The 15,828-nt window shown below is 27.6% G+C and overlaps 1 protein-coding gene across 1 annotated transcript in view; it reads left to right on the top strand.

Annotated features, from left to right (window-relative positions):
- Positions 1-14: 14 nt before the first annotated feature.
- Positions 15-15,828, top strand: part of LOC107443000 (forkhead box protein K1) — a 49,173-nt gene continuing 33,359 nt past the window's right edge. Inside the window, exon 1 of the mRNA XM_043051744.3 lies at positions 15-552. Within this exon, the coding sequence (XP_042907678.1) occupies positions 197-552 (356 nt within the window). The 5' untranslated portion in view covers positions 15-196. The remainder of the gene's footprint in view (positions 553-15,828) is intronic.

The raw sequence follows: 15,828 nt of genomic DNA, 5'->3' as shown, positions 1-15,828 counted from the left end.
GGTAAAGTCAGCTTACAACTTTATTTATTTTATCCTTTGACTTTAGAACTGGAATGAGATCGGGCTGTCTGCTCGATTCGAGTTCGTCGTAAATGTTTAGGGTGCGTGTTATGATAAAGCTTATGACATATTAATTAACACAAACATTACTTGTCATCACTTGGATATTTTTTATTAGTTCATAGTTAGCTAAATAATGTCCGGTGCTCCTAGTTCTGAAACCGATGCTTATGCATTGTTGTCTCTAAAATCAGCACCATCAAGTCCTACTAAAGTTTTATGGAGTCCGGAGCCGAACGCAGCGGCTATAGCTAAATTAGAAGGACGTGAATTTGAGTATATGATCCGACAAAACCGTATTAGTATAGGTCGAAATAGTAGCCGAGGGGAAGTGGATGTAAATATGGGGCATTCCAGCTTCATTTCGCGAAAACATTTGGAAATTTGTTTTGAAAATTCTTGTTTTTTCATGAGCTGTAATGGTAAGAATGGAGTGTTTGTTGATGGTGTATTTATGCGTAAAGGAGCTCCGTCCCTGGAACTGCCGAGAACGTAAGTTTATATTTAAATTCAGTGATTATATAATAATTTCCTTTTAATTATACATTTAAATTATGTATCCTTATTTTGTCGTTATTTATACCACGTGATTCTTCGGAAGGCTAGACCTGCCGGTTTATAAAATTATCTGTTTGCCGATTATTAATTTTTTTTAATAATATTTAGTTGAATAGAATAAAAAATTTTATTAAGTGTTAGTGACAGTACCATTTGTTATTGCAAAAGTGGAATATTAAATGGAACGTTTTAAGGTGATTGCGCAATCTCACATTCTATGCCTCAAAATAAAGTATTTAGGAACTATAAAAAAGTAAATTTTTAAGTCTTGTCTTATTATGTTAGGTACCTTTGTAGTTTACTGCAATTGCTTTGTTATAAATTAAATTACTACAACTACTTGTTTTCAAATGTATAATGTCCACAAGCTTTCGAAATGTAGTGACTACTTCACTGTTTTTAAGGAACCAAATTATGCTGGGGTGATTAATTTACACATTATTTTTAAAATTGTGGTTTTAATTAAAAAAAATTGGCTTGTATTAAATATCAAGAATTAGTTCACAATGTTTTGTTTTATGCTTACGTGAGACAGTTTGTTATTTTCAAACGTTAATTGTTGAATAAGTTAATTTAATCTTCAACTTTTTATATCCTTCTCTACTGCCAGGGATATTTCCATATGGTGATTTGCCCTGCCAACTACAATCACCAAGGTGCCTAATTGATTTTAAATAGAATTTTTTTTAAAAAAATGTGTAGATGTTTGCCACGCATGGCTTGGAATTGCGGAAGGCAAACTTGAAGGGCCACGCATGGCCCTTCAAGTTTGTCCCGCTCACGGGCCGCTGCATGGAAATTGCCATAACTTGACAATAATTCTACCTCAGATCATGATTCGGAAATCTTCCCTATCGGTTAATATTTAAGAAATACCAGGAAATTTTCAAATGCATGCAATTTCTTCTAAGAAATTTAAGTACATCAAAAATATGTTTCTTTCCTTTAAAAGAACATCAATGTTTCACTTGTATACATTCGCATGTGAAAGAGTGACCAAAGTGATTAAATATCTGATATTTAAAATAGCTAGCTTAAATATTAGTTATATGTGACTCTAAATACGCAATTCTTGTTAACTCACGGTCAGAGGGGCATTTTAAGTTGCATCCATTGGTGGGCCTGGGCAGTTTTGTACCTATCAAATTTGAAAGATTAGTTGAGTTAGAACCCTGTTTCTTTACTAGACTAACGTAAAAAGTAGTTGCCGAGAAAAAACAGACACTAGTATTATTTCCAGAGTTTGACTTTTTTAGGAATTATAATTCTGTTTGAATTTGTGTTATATTTTTTCTATTGTTTTATATTTACATTATTTATCAACAAAAATATTAGTTGGATGTCATTTTTTCAAATTTTATTTAAAGACAATTAAGTTTTTAAAATAAATATTATTTGACACTTTACAATAAAGGAAAGATCTTTGCTCAGTATTTCTTTATTATCTTTTTTGTAAAACTTAAGCAAAATAGTTTAGGTACTAAGTACTACCCCTGTTAGGTACCAAGTTGTACACAAATATCTACTTGCTACTACCTGCTTGCAATTTTTTGCGATTTACTATGCTGTATAACTTGGCGGTTCCTGATCTATTTTACAGGGTTTGTTGATTTAAATCAACTGATTTATGTATATATATATATATATATATATATATATATATATATATATATATATATATATATATATATATATATATATATATATCGATTTAAAAAGTTTAAAAAAAACAGTACTTTTATTATTTCTTTTCTAAGTTTTAAAATTTATTTTAAATAAATTGCTGCATTAATTAATTTTAGCCCTAACGAAATTACTTTCTTTCTTGGTATGTGTTAAATTCCAAAACATTTGAAATTACATTTTTAAAAATCTTTTGATTTTTGAGATTGAAAGTACAGATTAAAGTAAACATTTAAGTTTTTTTTCTGATAATATGTTTACAGTTTGATTGACATTATCAGATTTTCTATAAAGAAATTTTGTGAGAAAAAATTTAAATGAGTACATATATTTAAAAAAAAAATTTTTTTTAGCTTATCTATTTTGGTATAAGATTAAAAATTTATATTTTAATATAAAAATCTATGGTTTAAATATTTATTTATTTTTAGATGAATGACTACATTTGTAAACACAATCTGTTACATTTATTTTGTCATTTTAAAAATTAAAATTAAAGTTTGGTAATTGAAACTTTGTTTTAGTCTGTAAATTTCAATCATGCATTTGTTTCAAAATGGTTACAAAGCTATGTATTATAATGAAAAATTGATTTAGGTAGTTAGAGCTTCTAAAATATTCTTGTAATATATTTAGTTTTAATATTAATTTAATTTTGGTTAAACATTTATGAAGTTTTTTTAATCATAAATCAAAGTTCTTACAGTGTATTTAAATAAAAATCTAAAAAATCATGAATCCTGATTTTAGCCAATTCCTCCTTATTCATAATTATCAGAAGCACGGGTACCACTCTTCAGTCCCGAGGACTGAAATCAGACTTTAAAACAGATCAATGGTCTGAATTCTGTCCTTAAATTAATATTTATTTCTAATTTTTTTAAATTAAGTTTTTAAAATAAATTAAAAAAATTCTTTTTTTCTTTGAAAAATGCAAAAATTTATGTTAAAATAAATATTAATAAAAAATTGATCTTTTTATGAAAATATTATCAGGGTGTGTAGCATTTTTAAAAAGTGCTAAGGTGCTTATTTTTGATTTATGTTTTTTAAAAGCCCTTAAAGGTAGGTACTTTTTTTATTTGGGGTTTGTAAAAAGTGCTTCATTTTCTATCTTTTAAAAATAAATTTTTTCTTTGCAGTGTCGATTGTCGTTCTGAATTACAAAAAATGCATGATTTTCAAAATTTTTTCTCTAATATTTATCAGAGACTAGTTATTTTATCATAATTGTATAAAGATTTTGAATTTTATTTATTTTATGTTTATAAATTAAGAACTTTAAATGATAGGAAGAAATATAATTTTTATTACTATGCAGATCCTAATAATGATTTTTTTTTTTTTTTTTTTTTTTGGAAAGTGATTAAAAAAAAAATTTTAGTGCTTAAAAGGGCTTAATTTTTGTTGAAAAATCTGGCTATGCACCCTGATGTTTATTTTTCATAATTATTTCAAATGTCCCACCCCAACGAAAGAATGGGATGGCCGAACTTCATCATCTGCTTGTATGAATAAAATTTAAATTACTGAATCTGTTACAGTTTGATTTTTCCCCCTGACATTTTGAGGCGCTGGATAAAGTCGACTTAAGATTATTTCTTAAAAAAATTAATTTTATGGCACTAGGAGAAAACATTAATGATGATGAGGTGAAAATTAAGTAAAGATATAAATAGCACTGAGAAAAAAGTTGGTTTTGTAACTCAGCAATTGAAATAAAAATGCATATAAATTTAAAAAATACATAAATTTAATAAAGGATCCTATATATATATTTTTGCTGTAAAAAATTAACTGATAAAATTATTAAAAAAATTTTTTTTAAGTGAAAAATAATTCAAGTCAATGATATCATATGTGAGCCATTCTCCTGGTGAAAAATTCTGCAAAATAACCTTAGATCCTGGTTGTTGGTCAATAAATAAGTTAAGTCTTGAAATCTTTTTATCCCATCAAAAACTCATGTAAATCAGATTTTAAGTGTTCTTAACATGTTTTAAAAATTAAATAGTAAAAGCAATAATTGTGATTTACCAATTCTTAAAATAGTTTTTTTTTTTTTTCGTTTTTTATATCTATAAGTGAATGAACTTGTTAAGCAAAAGAAATGATTAATTATTACTTCAGTTAGATGCAAAAAATATCAGTACAGCAATTTAATATGTTATTGATCAAGTTTTGTATAATAGAATTAATCACTTTGTTAAATAGGATGCCTGTAATTATTTTTTCTTCGCTAATTCTTGAATGCACAGAGGAGCATCAGCAAAATGCTGTGTCATTTTAAGTCTCGAATTTATTTCCTGTATAAATCATTCTCATTTATAATGTAATTGAGAAGCCTAACCCACAAAAGTAAGTTGAATCAAATATAAATAGTGCTTTGATATCCATTTCTGTCTCTTATCATCAATAAGAATTGCCCATTAAAGATCAAAATTCTGTGTCTGATTTTTCTTCAAATGAGTCTTTAATCTGGAAAAAAATTTCAATCCAAAACACTGATCTCGCAAAACATCAAGCAACTAATTGAATGGATTTATCTGAACATAACTTCTCTTTAACATATAAATCTGGAATTTGCACAGTGTAAATCTAGAATATTTGTTTATGCCCTAGAACTATGAAATTCTTTCTTGGTTGGTTACTTGTAGTTTATGAGCCTTCATAACTATATCATATTCAACACTCACTGCTCTGGTTAATTTAATGAAAATTTATTATTTGATACTATTTTTATGAGCAATGAAAAACCTGTATTTTACTTTGAAGTTGAAAAAACAATGTGCTTCTCAATAGTTGTCGATCGACAGAATGTTAAGTCACAAGATTTCAAAATGGTAAATATTTTAGTATATGTTTTTGTACTGCACTTATACTGCAAAGGTGATTTTCAATTATTCTTGTTCAAGTTGATTGTGCCATAAGGTACAAATTAATTAGTAGTACATAATTACAAAATACTGTTTTATTGATTTTTATAGCAGCTGCATAATCTTCACTTTCATTTCTATGAATGACCAATATAATGGAAAAAAATTTTTCTAGAAATTAATTATTTGTCTATCATCAATATCTTAAGTGAGTTTTTTTTTTTTTAAATTGAATTTAGTTTTTGAAATAGTTGGCAATTAAGTGTCAAATACGAACTTGAACATTATCTTCTGTAAGAAAGAAGAGTTAAAAATTAGCAAACTAAGCTATTATTATTAAAGTACATGTTTAAGTTTTTTTATGCAATTTCACTTTCCATCTTTTAGGCAGAGATAGGGAGACAAAAATTTACTAAGTGTAAAATCTATTTACTATTCCTTTTTTCACCTTCCTCATACAAAACTACCAAAAAGCAATTGTTTTTCTTTCATGTTTCTATGATTTTTTTAATGATCTCAGATCTTATTTACAGCTTTAAAGTTTTTATAAATGAATTAATGTCAATGAATCAGAAAAGAATAATAATGATAAATTTAAGAAAAATCTAAGTGCTGCTGTTATTTTATTTTTATAAGATCCTGTTTTTTGTGAGAAAACATACCCTTTTAGGAGTAGTAGTTTAAAAATTTTGAATAAAGAGGTCATTGACTTCAATTTTCAAAAGCACTTTTTAAGGGCCCACTTTTAAAGCAAAAATTTATATGAGGGATTTTCGGAAAGAATGTGTGAAAAATCTAGTAAGAGATCCAAATTTCTCCTAAAATAACCCCTGGTTTTCTTTAGTTTTGGATTATTTATTACTAATTTTGCAGGTAACTTATCAGGGGTCTGTCTAGGTTTTTCTGAAAGGTACCTATTTTGTGAAAATTTTGACATAATTTGTGAAAAATTAAAAATTATATTAAAAAGTCAACACAAAAACATGGTAAAAATATAGATTTATCGGGATACAAAAATAAAATTTTAAGAAAAAGTATTTTGTGAGACAACCGTTTTTCCTAAAGTTAAATTTAGGAAACTACCGTTTTACCTAAAATTGAATTTGTGAAGGTACCGCTAGACGCTAGTAAATTCGGCCTGGACAGATCCCTGGTTATATAATGTTGAGTATTAAGAATGCAAATAATATAGCTATTTGGACAACTCTGTTGAAAGTAACTTAGGTGTTTTTAGTTATTTTAAATCTCTTTTGCCATTTGGAGAAGGTATGAAACTATCACAAAAAAAGAAAGAATAATTATAAAATATAAAAAGTATAGCTATTCTAACAAGGTTGCCACATTCACAGGGAAAACCTGGAAAATACAAGGAATTTAAAAATCATCTAAAATAACAGGGGGAATGCAGAGAATTTTGTTTCTCATTTTCGTCTTTTAAAAAATGGTTTGAACAGCTCTGTTGAATGTCTTTTAAGTTTTTTTTTCCAGTTATTTTAAGTCTCTTTTGCCATTTGGAAAAGGTCTGAAACTATCACACACACACAAAAAAAAGCGTGAACTATAAAATATAAAAATTATAGCTATTCTAACGAGGTTGCCACTCCACAGGAAATTTAAAAATCACCTAAAATCTAAATCTACCCTGTCTAAATTGTCACTTCACTTGCACTCATCACTAAAGAAAGGGTTAAAGTTGCCAGTTAGGCTGTGTAATTAAAGATAATTATCCATGTTAACGGTTGTCAACTTTTAACACTAGGACTGAAAATTTTTTAGTATATACCTATATTGCACAGTCAAAGTGACTGCATTGTTTACAATGCAGTCACTACATTGTTTACAATGCAGTAAAAGAATAACTAATGTGTAAAGAAATATGTTTTAAATTAATTTTTATATTATTTACAGTTATATAACAAGTTATTAGTAAATATTAGCAATTAAAAAAATTATATGTTGTACTAAAAGTTACAAAATTCTATGAAATTGTGTTTTTATATTATACATCATTATTTTTCTAATTGGAATTAAAAGGCAGTCAAAATGACTTCCTTAGGCAATCTAGTGTTAATTTGTGTTTGTGACTTACATAGTTACTTAGGTTTCATCGTGTATTATATTCCCTTGACATTAAAATTCTCACCAGTGCCCTCTTACTCATTCTACATTGTCTATTTTTATCATCAAAGTTGAAGGCTGCTTATCTAACTTGTTCAAAAACCAATAATTGTCGATCGTTGGTGTTACGAAAAATGTAAACTTGATACTTTCGTAATAAAACGCGTCAATTTCACTATTTCGGCGACGCTTTTACTTACGTCAGTTGACTCACTGTTGATAAATGAAGTAATTACCTATGATTCTCATCTGGCATCTGCACACGGAAGTTGGCAGTTTTTTTTCACTTCAAATGATTCGAAATCTATATATGTATTTTTTTTTTTTTTTTTTTGTAAGTTATCTTTCGCCACTTCATAAGTCAATTATTAAACAGATTATGTGTTACTACACTATCTACGCACCTGGAAAATCATGAATTTCGGTTTTTGCACAAAATTTGTCATGAAATGTCATGATTTAACTATTTTTTTTTTTTTAAAAAAATCATGGATTTAGTTCGCCGAAAAATCTAAAATAGAATTTACCCCCCCCCCCCTCTCAATTTCATAGTGTTCCAAATATCTGAATTTTTAGCAAAATCCCCACTCACAATCATATTTTATTAAAATATAAAATGTTTTTATCGTGTTCTTCAAAAATCATGGTGCTCTTTCAAAAAATGAAAGAAAGAACATCATTTCTAGAGCGAATTATCTTTTAAACTTCTGTGATTTCAGAATTTTTGTTATTATTTTTTATTTTATCAATTTCAAATTCTAGCTGAAGCATGACAGTCATTGGCGATTTTTTTTTTTTTTTATTCCGAAAAGAGAACAGAAAAATCAAGAGTATTTCTTTCCTTTCCGATAAACAAGAACAGTATCTTTAGAATATAATTCTGCAGAAAAAAAGAAGAAATTATTTGCTTTTGTATTTTTTTTTCTAGCTATTTTATTGCTTTAACTCTTTCTTTACTCTGTTTTTTGAATTTAAAATCTATAAATATGAAGATGCAGAGTATAACAGTTTTGGTTATACCTATCATTTCAATTAATGTTATTGTAATGCTTTTTAAAATTAATTGTTGTGTTTTTGTCTTAGAAAATAGTAACTTTGTTAAGTCATGAAAAATTCTTGGAATTAGTCATGAATTTGAAAATCTTAAATGTAGCAGATGATACCGAATGTGTATGGTTTTAATTCTTTATTGAAAGCCCTGATATAACAAGGATTTTCGAGTTTTGTTTGAATAAGCTCTCACAAAACTAAGGTGTGCCTACCTTTTGCGTAGTTTGGCGTTGGCGAAGTGTAGTAAAATAGTTCATTCACTTTGTTCATCTGATAAAGTATTAAAAAGTAGGTCTAAATTCAAGTTTTATCTACATAAATAAGGATAAAAAAATATGTAGCATTTTCACAGCAATACAAGTTTTTCGTAATTAACAACAACAAAAAATCTTCCATCCAATTCGATACACCATGATATTGAATCATTTGGTTATTTAATGGGCGTCGCATGAAGCTAGAAAAATTCTTATATCTGCAGTTCAACCTAGGAATGAAAAAGGGCAGTGTGCTTCCTCAAAGAAAAGGGCACTCACTCATCGTTAAAATGTATCAAAACGTGTAATATTATGTAATAACTGAATTTCATCCTCAATTTTTAAATTACTCTCTTATGCTATTTTATGTGTATATTTCACCAAATTAATTCTTAATCGGTATCGATAACAGAAAAATTAGAGACTTCTGAAAAATAATTGAAGGCAAGCTAAAAAACTACTATTTCTATTTGTAAATTTTCTTAAAAAAAGTAAACAAAATTTTTAATAAAAAATTATTAATTTTTTTTATATAATTCAGACTGAAAATTGTGAGGAAATAAACATTTTAAGGTGTATTTTTAAGCAAAAAGTATCGATTAAAAAATTATAATGGTAAGATTTAAAATCACTAAAAAAACTCAATACAGTGGAGCATCGTTTATACGACGATCACTTATACGACGTTTACATTTATTCGACGTTTTAGTGTGGTCCCAAATCATTCCTATTCATTTTAATGTAAAAATATATCGTTTATACGATACGCAGAATCGGTTATGCGTTGGTTTTTAGATTTTGTTCACGTTTATTTAATTTTTTATTTTTTCTTGTGTATTTTAAAAAAGGGCGGAATTCGCCAACATGAATGATACAGAAAAGGGTGTCAACAAGAATGCTTGGATGACGACCGTAATTTTTACTAGATGACTGAAAAAACTAGAAAATGTTATGAAGAGGTAAAAACGAAAAATTTTGCTATTCATCGACCAATGTCCAACGCATCCATCGATACTAATTATTTTGGAAAATGTAAAAGCTCTCTTTTTTCCTGCAAATTGCACAAGTGCGCTTCAGCCATTAGATTTAGCCGTGATTAGAAATTTAAAATTGCATCATAGAAAGCAGTAAGTTCAACTCGCTATTCAAAGCATTGTAGAGACTAATAGCAAGAAAATATAATTAAAGGTAACATACATTCAAATTGCTCACTGCAATTTTTCTTCTTTGGTCATTTGTTTGTTTTGTTTTGTCTAATTTAGAAATTTATGTAAATCAATACGTTAAACATTAAAATTAACTGAAAACAGAGTTAGTTTCAGTTTTAGAAGTAAAAATCGATTATACGACGTTATCGTTTATACGACGTTTTTCGGTGGTCCCTTCGGCGTCGTATAAACGATGCTCCACTGTACTTAAATATAAAAGATGTGAATATCTCTGAGGCCGAATATCGTGCAAATTTTTACTAGACAATATAAGAATAAGGTTCTAAAAACGCTTAAGGAGAACACTGTATTTGCATATAGATTATTTTTATCTCTTTCTTGTTTCTAACTTCGATAACTTCAAATCAGTATTGATTCATGAAAATTTTGTTTGTCTAAAATATTGTAGGGGAATAGAGATATTTATTAATTGCGAAGGAAAATTATAAGTAGGTTATATATGTATTGCAGGGTGCGTAGCGTTTTTAGAAAGTGCTTAAAGGTGCTTTTTTTTATTTGGGGTTTGTAAAAAGTGTTTAATTTTCTATCGTTTAAAAAGAGATTTTTTTATCTGCCGTATCGATAGTCGTTCTAAATTGCAAAAAATGCATGATTTTCACTATTTTCTCTGCAATATTTGTCAGAAACTTATTTTATCATGATTATGTAAAGTTTTTGAAAATAATTTTGAAAATTATTCACTTTATGTTTGTTTTTTTATTAAGAACTTTAAAAGGATAGAAAAAAATAATTTTTATTACTGTGCAGATCCTAATTAATTTTTTTTTTTTTTTGAAGAATTTGTCTATGCAACCTGTATTCGTCTTCTAACATAAGTTTTTATGTTGTTCCTTTTTCTTGTATTTTGTACTGCATTCAATTATGTTTAATTTTTTTTTTTTTTTTTAAGTTTTTGTTTATTTTAGCAAAACAGTTCAGTTTAATGCCTTATTTTGAATGTATTTTACTCTTCTTTGCAAAAATAAAACTATTAAATACAATACAGATATTTCGATTCCATTAGAATTACGATTCACGTTTTTATTTAATTTTCAAAAAAACTCTCACACTCAACTTTGAAAAGTTGTTTCAAAATAGAAATTATAAAGGATCAATGTGTGAAAAATTCATTAAAATTTGGAGATAGGAGTTATTAAAAAGTATTTCACTTCACAAGTAGTCTTTAATTCTTATAAAAGAGTTCTATTGTGACAAAGTCGAAAATTATTAAACGATATTCAAAAAAGAATAAACGAAACAACTTGTAGTTCATCAAATTTAAGCTAGGGGAAGGTGGAACTAAAGGGATAAAAAAAAAAATTACAATTTATCGTTTGCTTAGTTGCATCAGAAATTCGCTGTAACCTTGACTCTCACTCTCGATTATTAGATTCGTGTTGTATTAACCTCACGTTTGTTGAGAAAGTTAATTGAAAGTTCAGGTTTGTACTAAGTTTATTTGTATTCGTTACTTCCATCTGTAAGGACCTTGTAATAACTTTTTGACGTTTCTTGTTCAAATTAGCTTTTTTGTGTTGCGGGTGATGAAATAATATGGCGATAAAATATTTCAGAATATGAAATTAATCAGAAATATAAAAATGGGAGAAGAAATATAAGAATGGGAAATATAAAAATGGGAAAGTTTCCGAAATCTAATCTTTTTTTTTGTTTCGTTACAAAGGTGATAATGAAGAAATGTTCTCCAAGTAATTTGCACCTATCATCAATAATTCTTCTTTTTTTTAAAAAATAATTTACTTGGAAAATTTGTTAATAAATAAATACACAAATAATACACATACAAAAAATATACACTTTGAATCATATCCGTTAAAAATGTACAATCGAACATCTATTCATAGATATCAGTTTTAGCCTAACGCTAATCACAAAATAATATAATAATTCATTATATAATTATTGACAAATTGTCTCCTAATCTTTAACATTCATTAACAGATTGAGCATGAAAAACATAACTATGATTTCATTTATTCAGTGATAAGTTTTAATAATTAAATAATAATTTTAATCATTTTAGTAAGGAATGTTAACTATTTTAAATAACACTGAGTACTGAAATGATAATGAAGAGCTTGGTGGAAGAACCGGCTAAGTGGCATTTTTAGAAATATTGAAATTCTTCATCTAATTTAAATAAATATATAACATTTATTTACATTGTTAAATCTATTAATTCTGACTCAGACCCAGTTAAGTGACATTATTTAAGTTCGGATAATAAGATCGGTTAAGTGACTTGGCGACTAATAGTCAACGACTAGAAAATCACTCATCAAACGAATTCTGAAGTTATTCTGGTGAAAATTAAAGAAACTGAAACAGCAGCTTCATACATAAAGTAGGAATTTAGATTCTTTTACAAATCAATAAATGAAAAAGAAAAAACAATAACTCTTAAATGGCTTCGTATAATTTTGTTTTGTTTTTAATTCGCAATACTGTTTCAGACACACTGCCCAGTTGATGGATTTATAATAATAATGTTGTTAAAATATTATTGTTATAAGTATCTTGCAGAAATATATTAGTACCAGAGAACTCAGAAAGGCCAAAAAAATTCTGCACTAGGGGTGCTAATGCAACTTTTTTAGTATATTATTATTGTTACTAGTCAGGGTTGGGTTTTTGACGTCAAAAAGTGGTTTTTGACATGACAAGGGTATAATACTGGTTTAAACCGTCAAAAACTGAAGTTTGCCAAGAAAATATATAAACTTCAAAACTACCAACAGTTGACATGCATTATATTGAAATTTAATTATACTATAGGTAATCAGCAGGTTTTAAAATATTTTTTAATTAAAATTAAGGTAAAATAATAGATTTAAAATCTCAAAAATTTATATTCAAATGCATGTGCAGAAAAATTTTGCACAAAACTTGTTTAATTATTTATATTTTGAAAAAAAAAATTTTTTTTTGATACTTAAGAAAATTAAAAGCTTATTACTATGCATTTTTGACATATAAGGAACATATAACTAATATTTAAAAGGAACTTACGAGTTATGTTGTATAAATACAAACTTGATACAAGTGTATAAAATTTTTTTTTAATGTTATACCGAATATCTTTATTATCCAGTATGTTAATTTGAATTTAAAAGTAGTTATATTTGTGAATAATGATAAATATAATTCATATTGTTTATTATATTTATTTATAATTATTACACTTATCATTTTAAAACAATTTTTATCTCTTAATTTTTTTTTCTCCACTTGTATTAAGAATACAAATGATGCATATCTTGAAAGCAAGAAGTAATTATTCAACAGCTGAATATTTAGATATTCAACAAAACTATATAGTATTCAGCAAAATGAAATTCACAAGTATTTGGATAAACTAAATTTTCAGCATAGTAAATGAATAGGCTGAATATACTGTAAATCGACACTAACTACTCTGTGTATTTAACAGAAAGCACTTAAATTTGTATTGTCTTATGTTAAAAAGATTATTAAGAAGATTTAAAAGAATATTAAAAATATTTTTCTTTAAAAGATGTCTAATGTACAAAACTGCTAATGTTTATCTTTAAAAATGTCTAATTTTTAGTATAATCTATACTATACACTAAATTTGGTTATAAATAAATTTCTTAATAATATCACTGCAGATTTTCAATAACACATGAAAATGAATACATAATATTACAAAAGATGTGAGCTTTCAAAAGTACAAGATTTTGGTTACTATTCAAAATATAAGTGTTTCTTCAAAATTTTAAATTTATTTTTTCTGGAACATATTTAGAAACACTATCCTTTATAAAAAATACAGTGAATTCGCGATAACTCGAATCTGATAGGACTCACGAAAAACTTCGACATATCGGAAGTTCGACTTACCGTTAGTTTCGGTTTTGGACTTTCAAAATATTGTCGGATTATTTAATTAATGCTTATTAATTACAAATCTTCTAAATGCTTACAATATTTAGATCATTTTTCCGACAAGCCATTTACGATAAGACTGTTTGAAGCACTTTATGATACCCTGGTCCATCGGCTGCAACTTTGCTGTTGTGTTTGGCGGGAGAAACTGCAAGTTTACTGCTTTCAAATTAGGTAGATCATTATGCGCTGTGCTTTTATCCATAAAGAGTATCACTTTTCTTTTTTTAGCGAAGAATTTCCCATCCAATTTTCTTACATAGTCTTCAAATAAAACTGATGTCATCCAAAACTTTTTGTTAGACTTGTAATCCAAAGGATACCTTTTTACATTCTTGAAACATCGGAGATTTCGGTATTTTCCGATAACAAGTAAGGGCAATTTCTTTGTCCCCGACGCATTTCCTTCAACTAGGACAGTCAAACGCTCCTTGCTCATTCAAGACATTTAAAAAATAAACCCATTTCATCAATATTGAAAACATAATTTTCACTGTATCCTTGAAGTAAATTTGGTAACGTTTCATTTAACCACTGTTCACATACTTCAAGAGGGACAGCTTTAGCTTCTCCATGAAGAGTGCGAAAGACATTGTGTGTGTTTTGCAAAGGAAGGGGCAAGATATCAGCTCCTAGGTTTTTTTCTTGCTTTAAAAGATAAAAAAAAATCGAGTTAAAGAGAGTAAAATTCGAGTAATCGAGAATAATTAACATGAAATTGAAGATAAAAGGGTCGGGACCTCATGAAAAAATCGAGTTATAGTAATATTCGAGTTATCGTACTTCGAGTTATAGCGAATTGACTGTATATATAAATTTTATGTATTAATTAAATTTCACATATAAATATAGGTTTTTGACAGTGAGGTTTTTGACGTGACGGTTTAAACCGTCAAAAACTGTCACATGTCAAAAACCTGCCAACCCTGTTACTAGTTGAAAACTCTCTTCTTTCGGGTTGAAATAAAACTAATTGATAAAAAAAAAAAAAATCATTAATGATACTTCTGATCTACACTACAAAATCATTCACAAAACTGATAGAGATATATTGAGAAATCAAAAAGCAGCTTATGCTGTTAAATATTACAATTCCAAAGGAAAGTTGCGCAATGCAGCAGAAATTTCTTTAAAAAAAATTGAGTCAGGGTGCGTAGCGTTTAAAAAGTGCTTAAAGGTGCTTATTTTCGTTTTTTAAAAAGCCCTTAGAGGTGCTTTTTTCATTGGGTGTTTTTAAAAAGTGCTTAAAGGTGCTTATTTTCGTTTTTTAAAAGCTCTTAAAGGTGCTTATTTTCGTTTTTTAAAAGCCCTTAAAGGTGCTTTTTTCATTGGGTGTTTTAAAAAAGTGCTTAATTTTCCCTTTTGCAAAATGAGGTTTTTCCTTTACTATGGTTTTCGTTTCGAATTCAGCAAAAAGACACAGTACACTTTGTTCTATTCACCGTTTTCATAATTAATTCAACCCCAATCTATTTCGGCGTAAGTATATAACAGTTTTTCTGAAGTATATAACAGTTTTTTTCTGTTCAAGTATATAAATCTCATATAAGATCGATTTTAACATATGCTTGTAAAACCTGGACCATATCTTGTACGGATGAGGCTATGTTGGGTACCTTTGAAAGAAAAGTCTTGAGAAGTATTTTTGGAGGAATTTAAAAAAAAATGGTGCGTGGCTTAGAAGATTAAATCTAGAGCTTTATCACTCATATAATGAACCTGACATTATTAACTTTATTAAACGAAAGATAATAAAATGAGCAGGCCACGTTATCAGAATGAACGAAGACTGTACCACAAAAACAGTTTTCAATGCTAGACCAGTTGGTACAAGAAAAAGCGACAGGCCGAATTTGAGATGGATAGGTGACCTAGAGAAAGACCTTTTGGTCTTAAAAACAAAAAATTGTAAAACACCAGCAATAAAAAAAAATAGCCTGGAAAACACTTCTTGAGAAGGCCAAGACCCACCCTGGGCTGTCGAGTCATTGATGATGATGATGATGATTTGTTTTTATAGACGTTTTTATGATATATTAATCTTCACTTTTCCCCTGAAAATACAGTAATTGGAAAACTTAAATGTTTAGCTTT

This window comes from Parasteatoda tepidariorum, chromosome 5 (genome assembly GCF_982258835.1).
Source record: "Parasteatoda tepidariorum strain Cologne lab strain chromosome 5, Ptep-v5.0, whole genome shotgun sequence".
Classification (NCBI taxonomy): Eukaryota; Metazoa; Arthropoda; class Arachnida; order Araneae; family Theridiidae; genus Parasteatoda; species Parasteatoda tepidariorum.
Note: the sequence above shows the minus strand (reverse complement) of the source record. Positions and strands in the feature narration are given on the sequence as shown.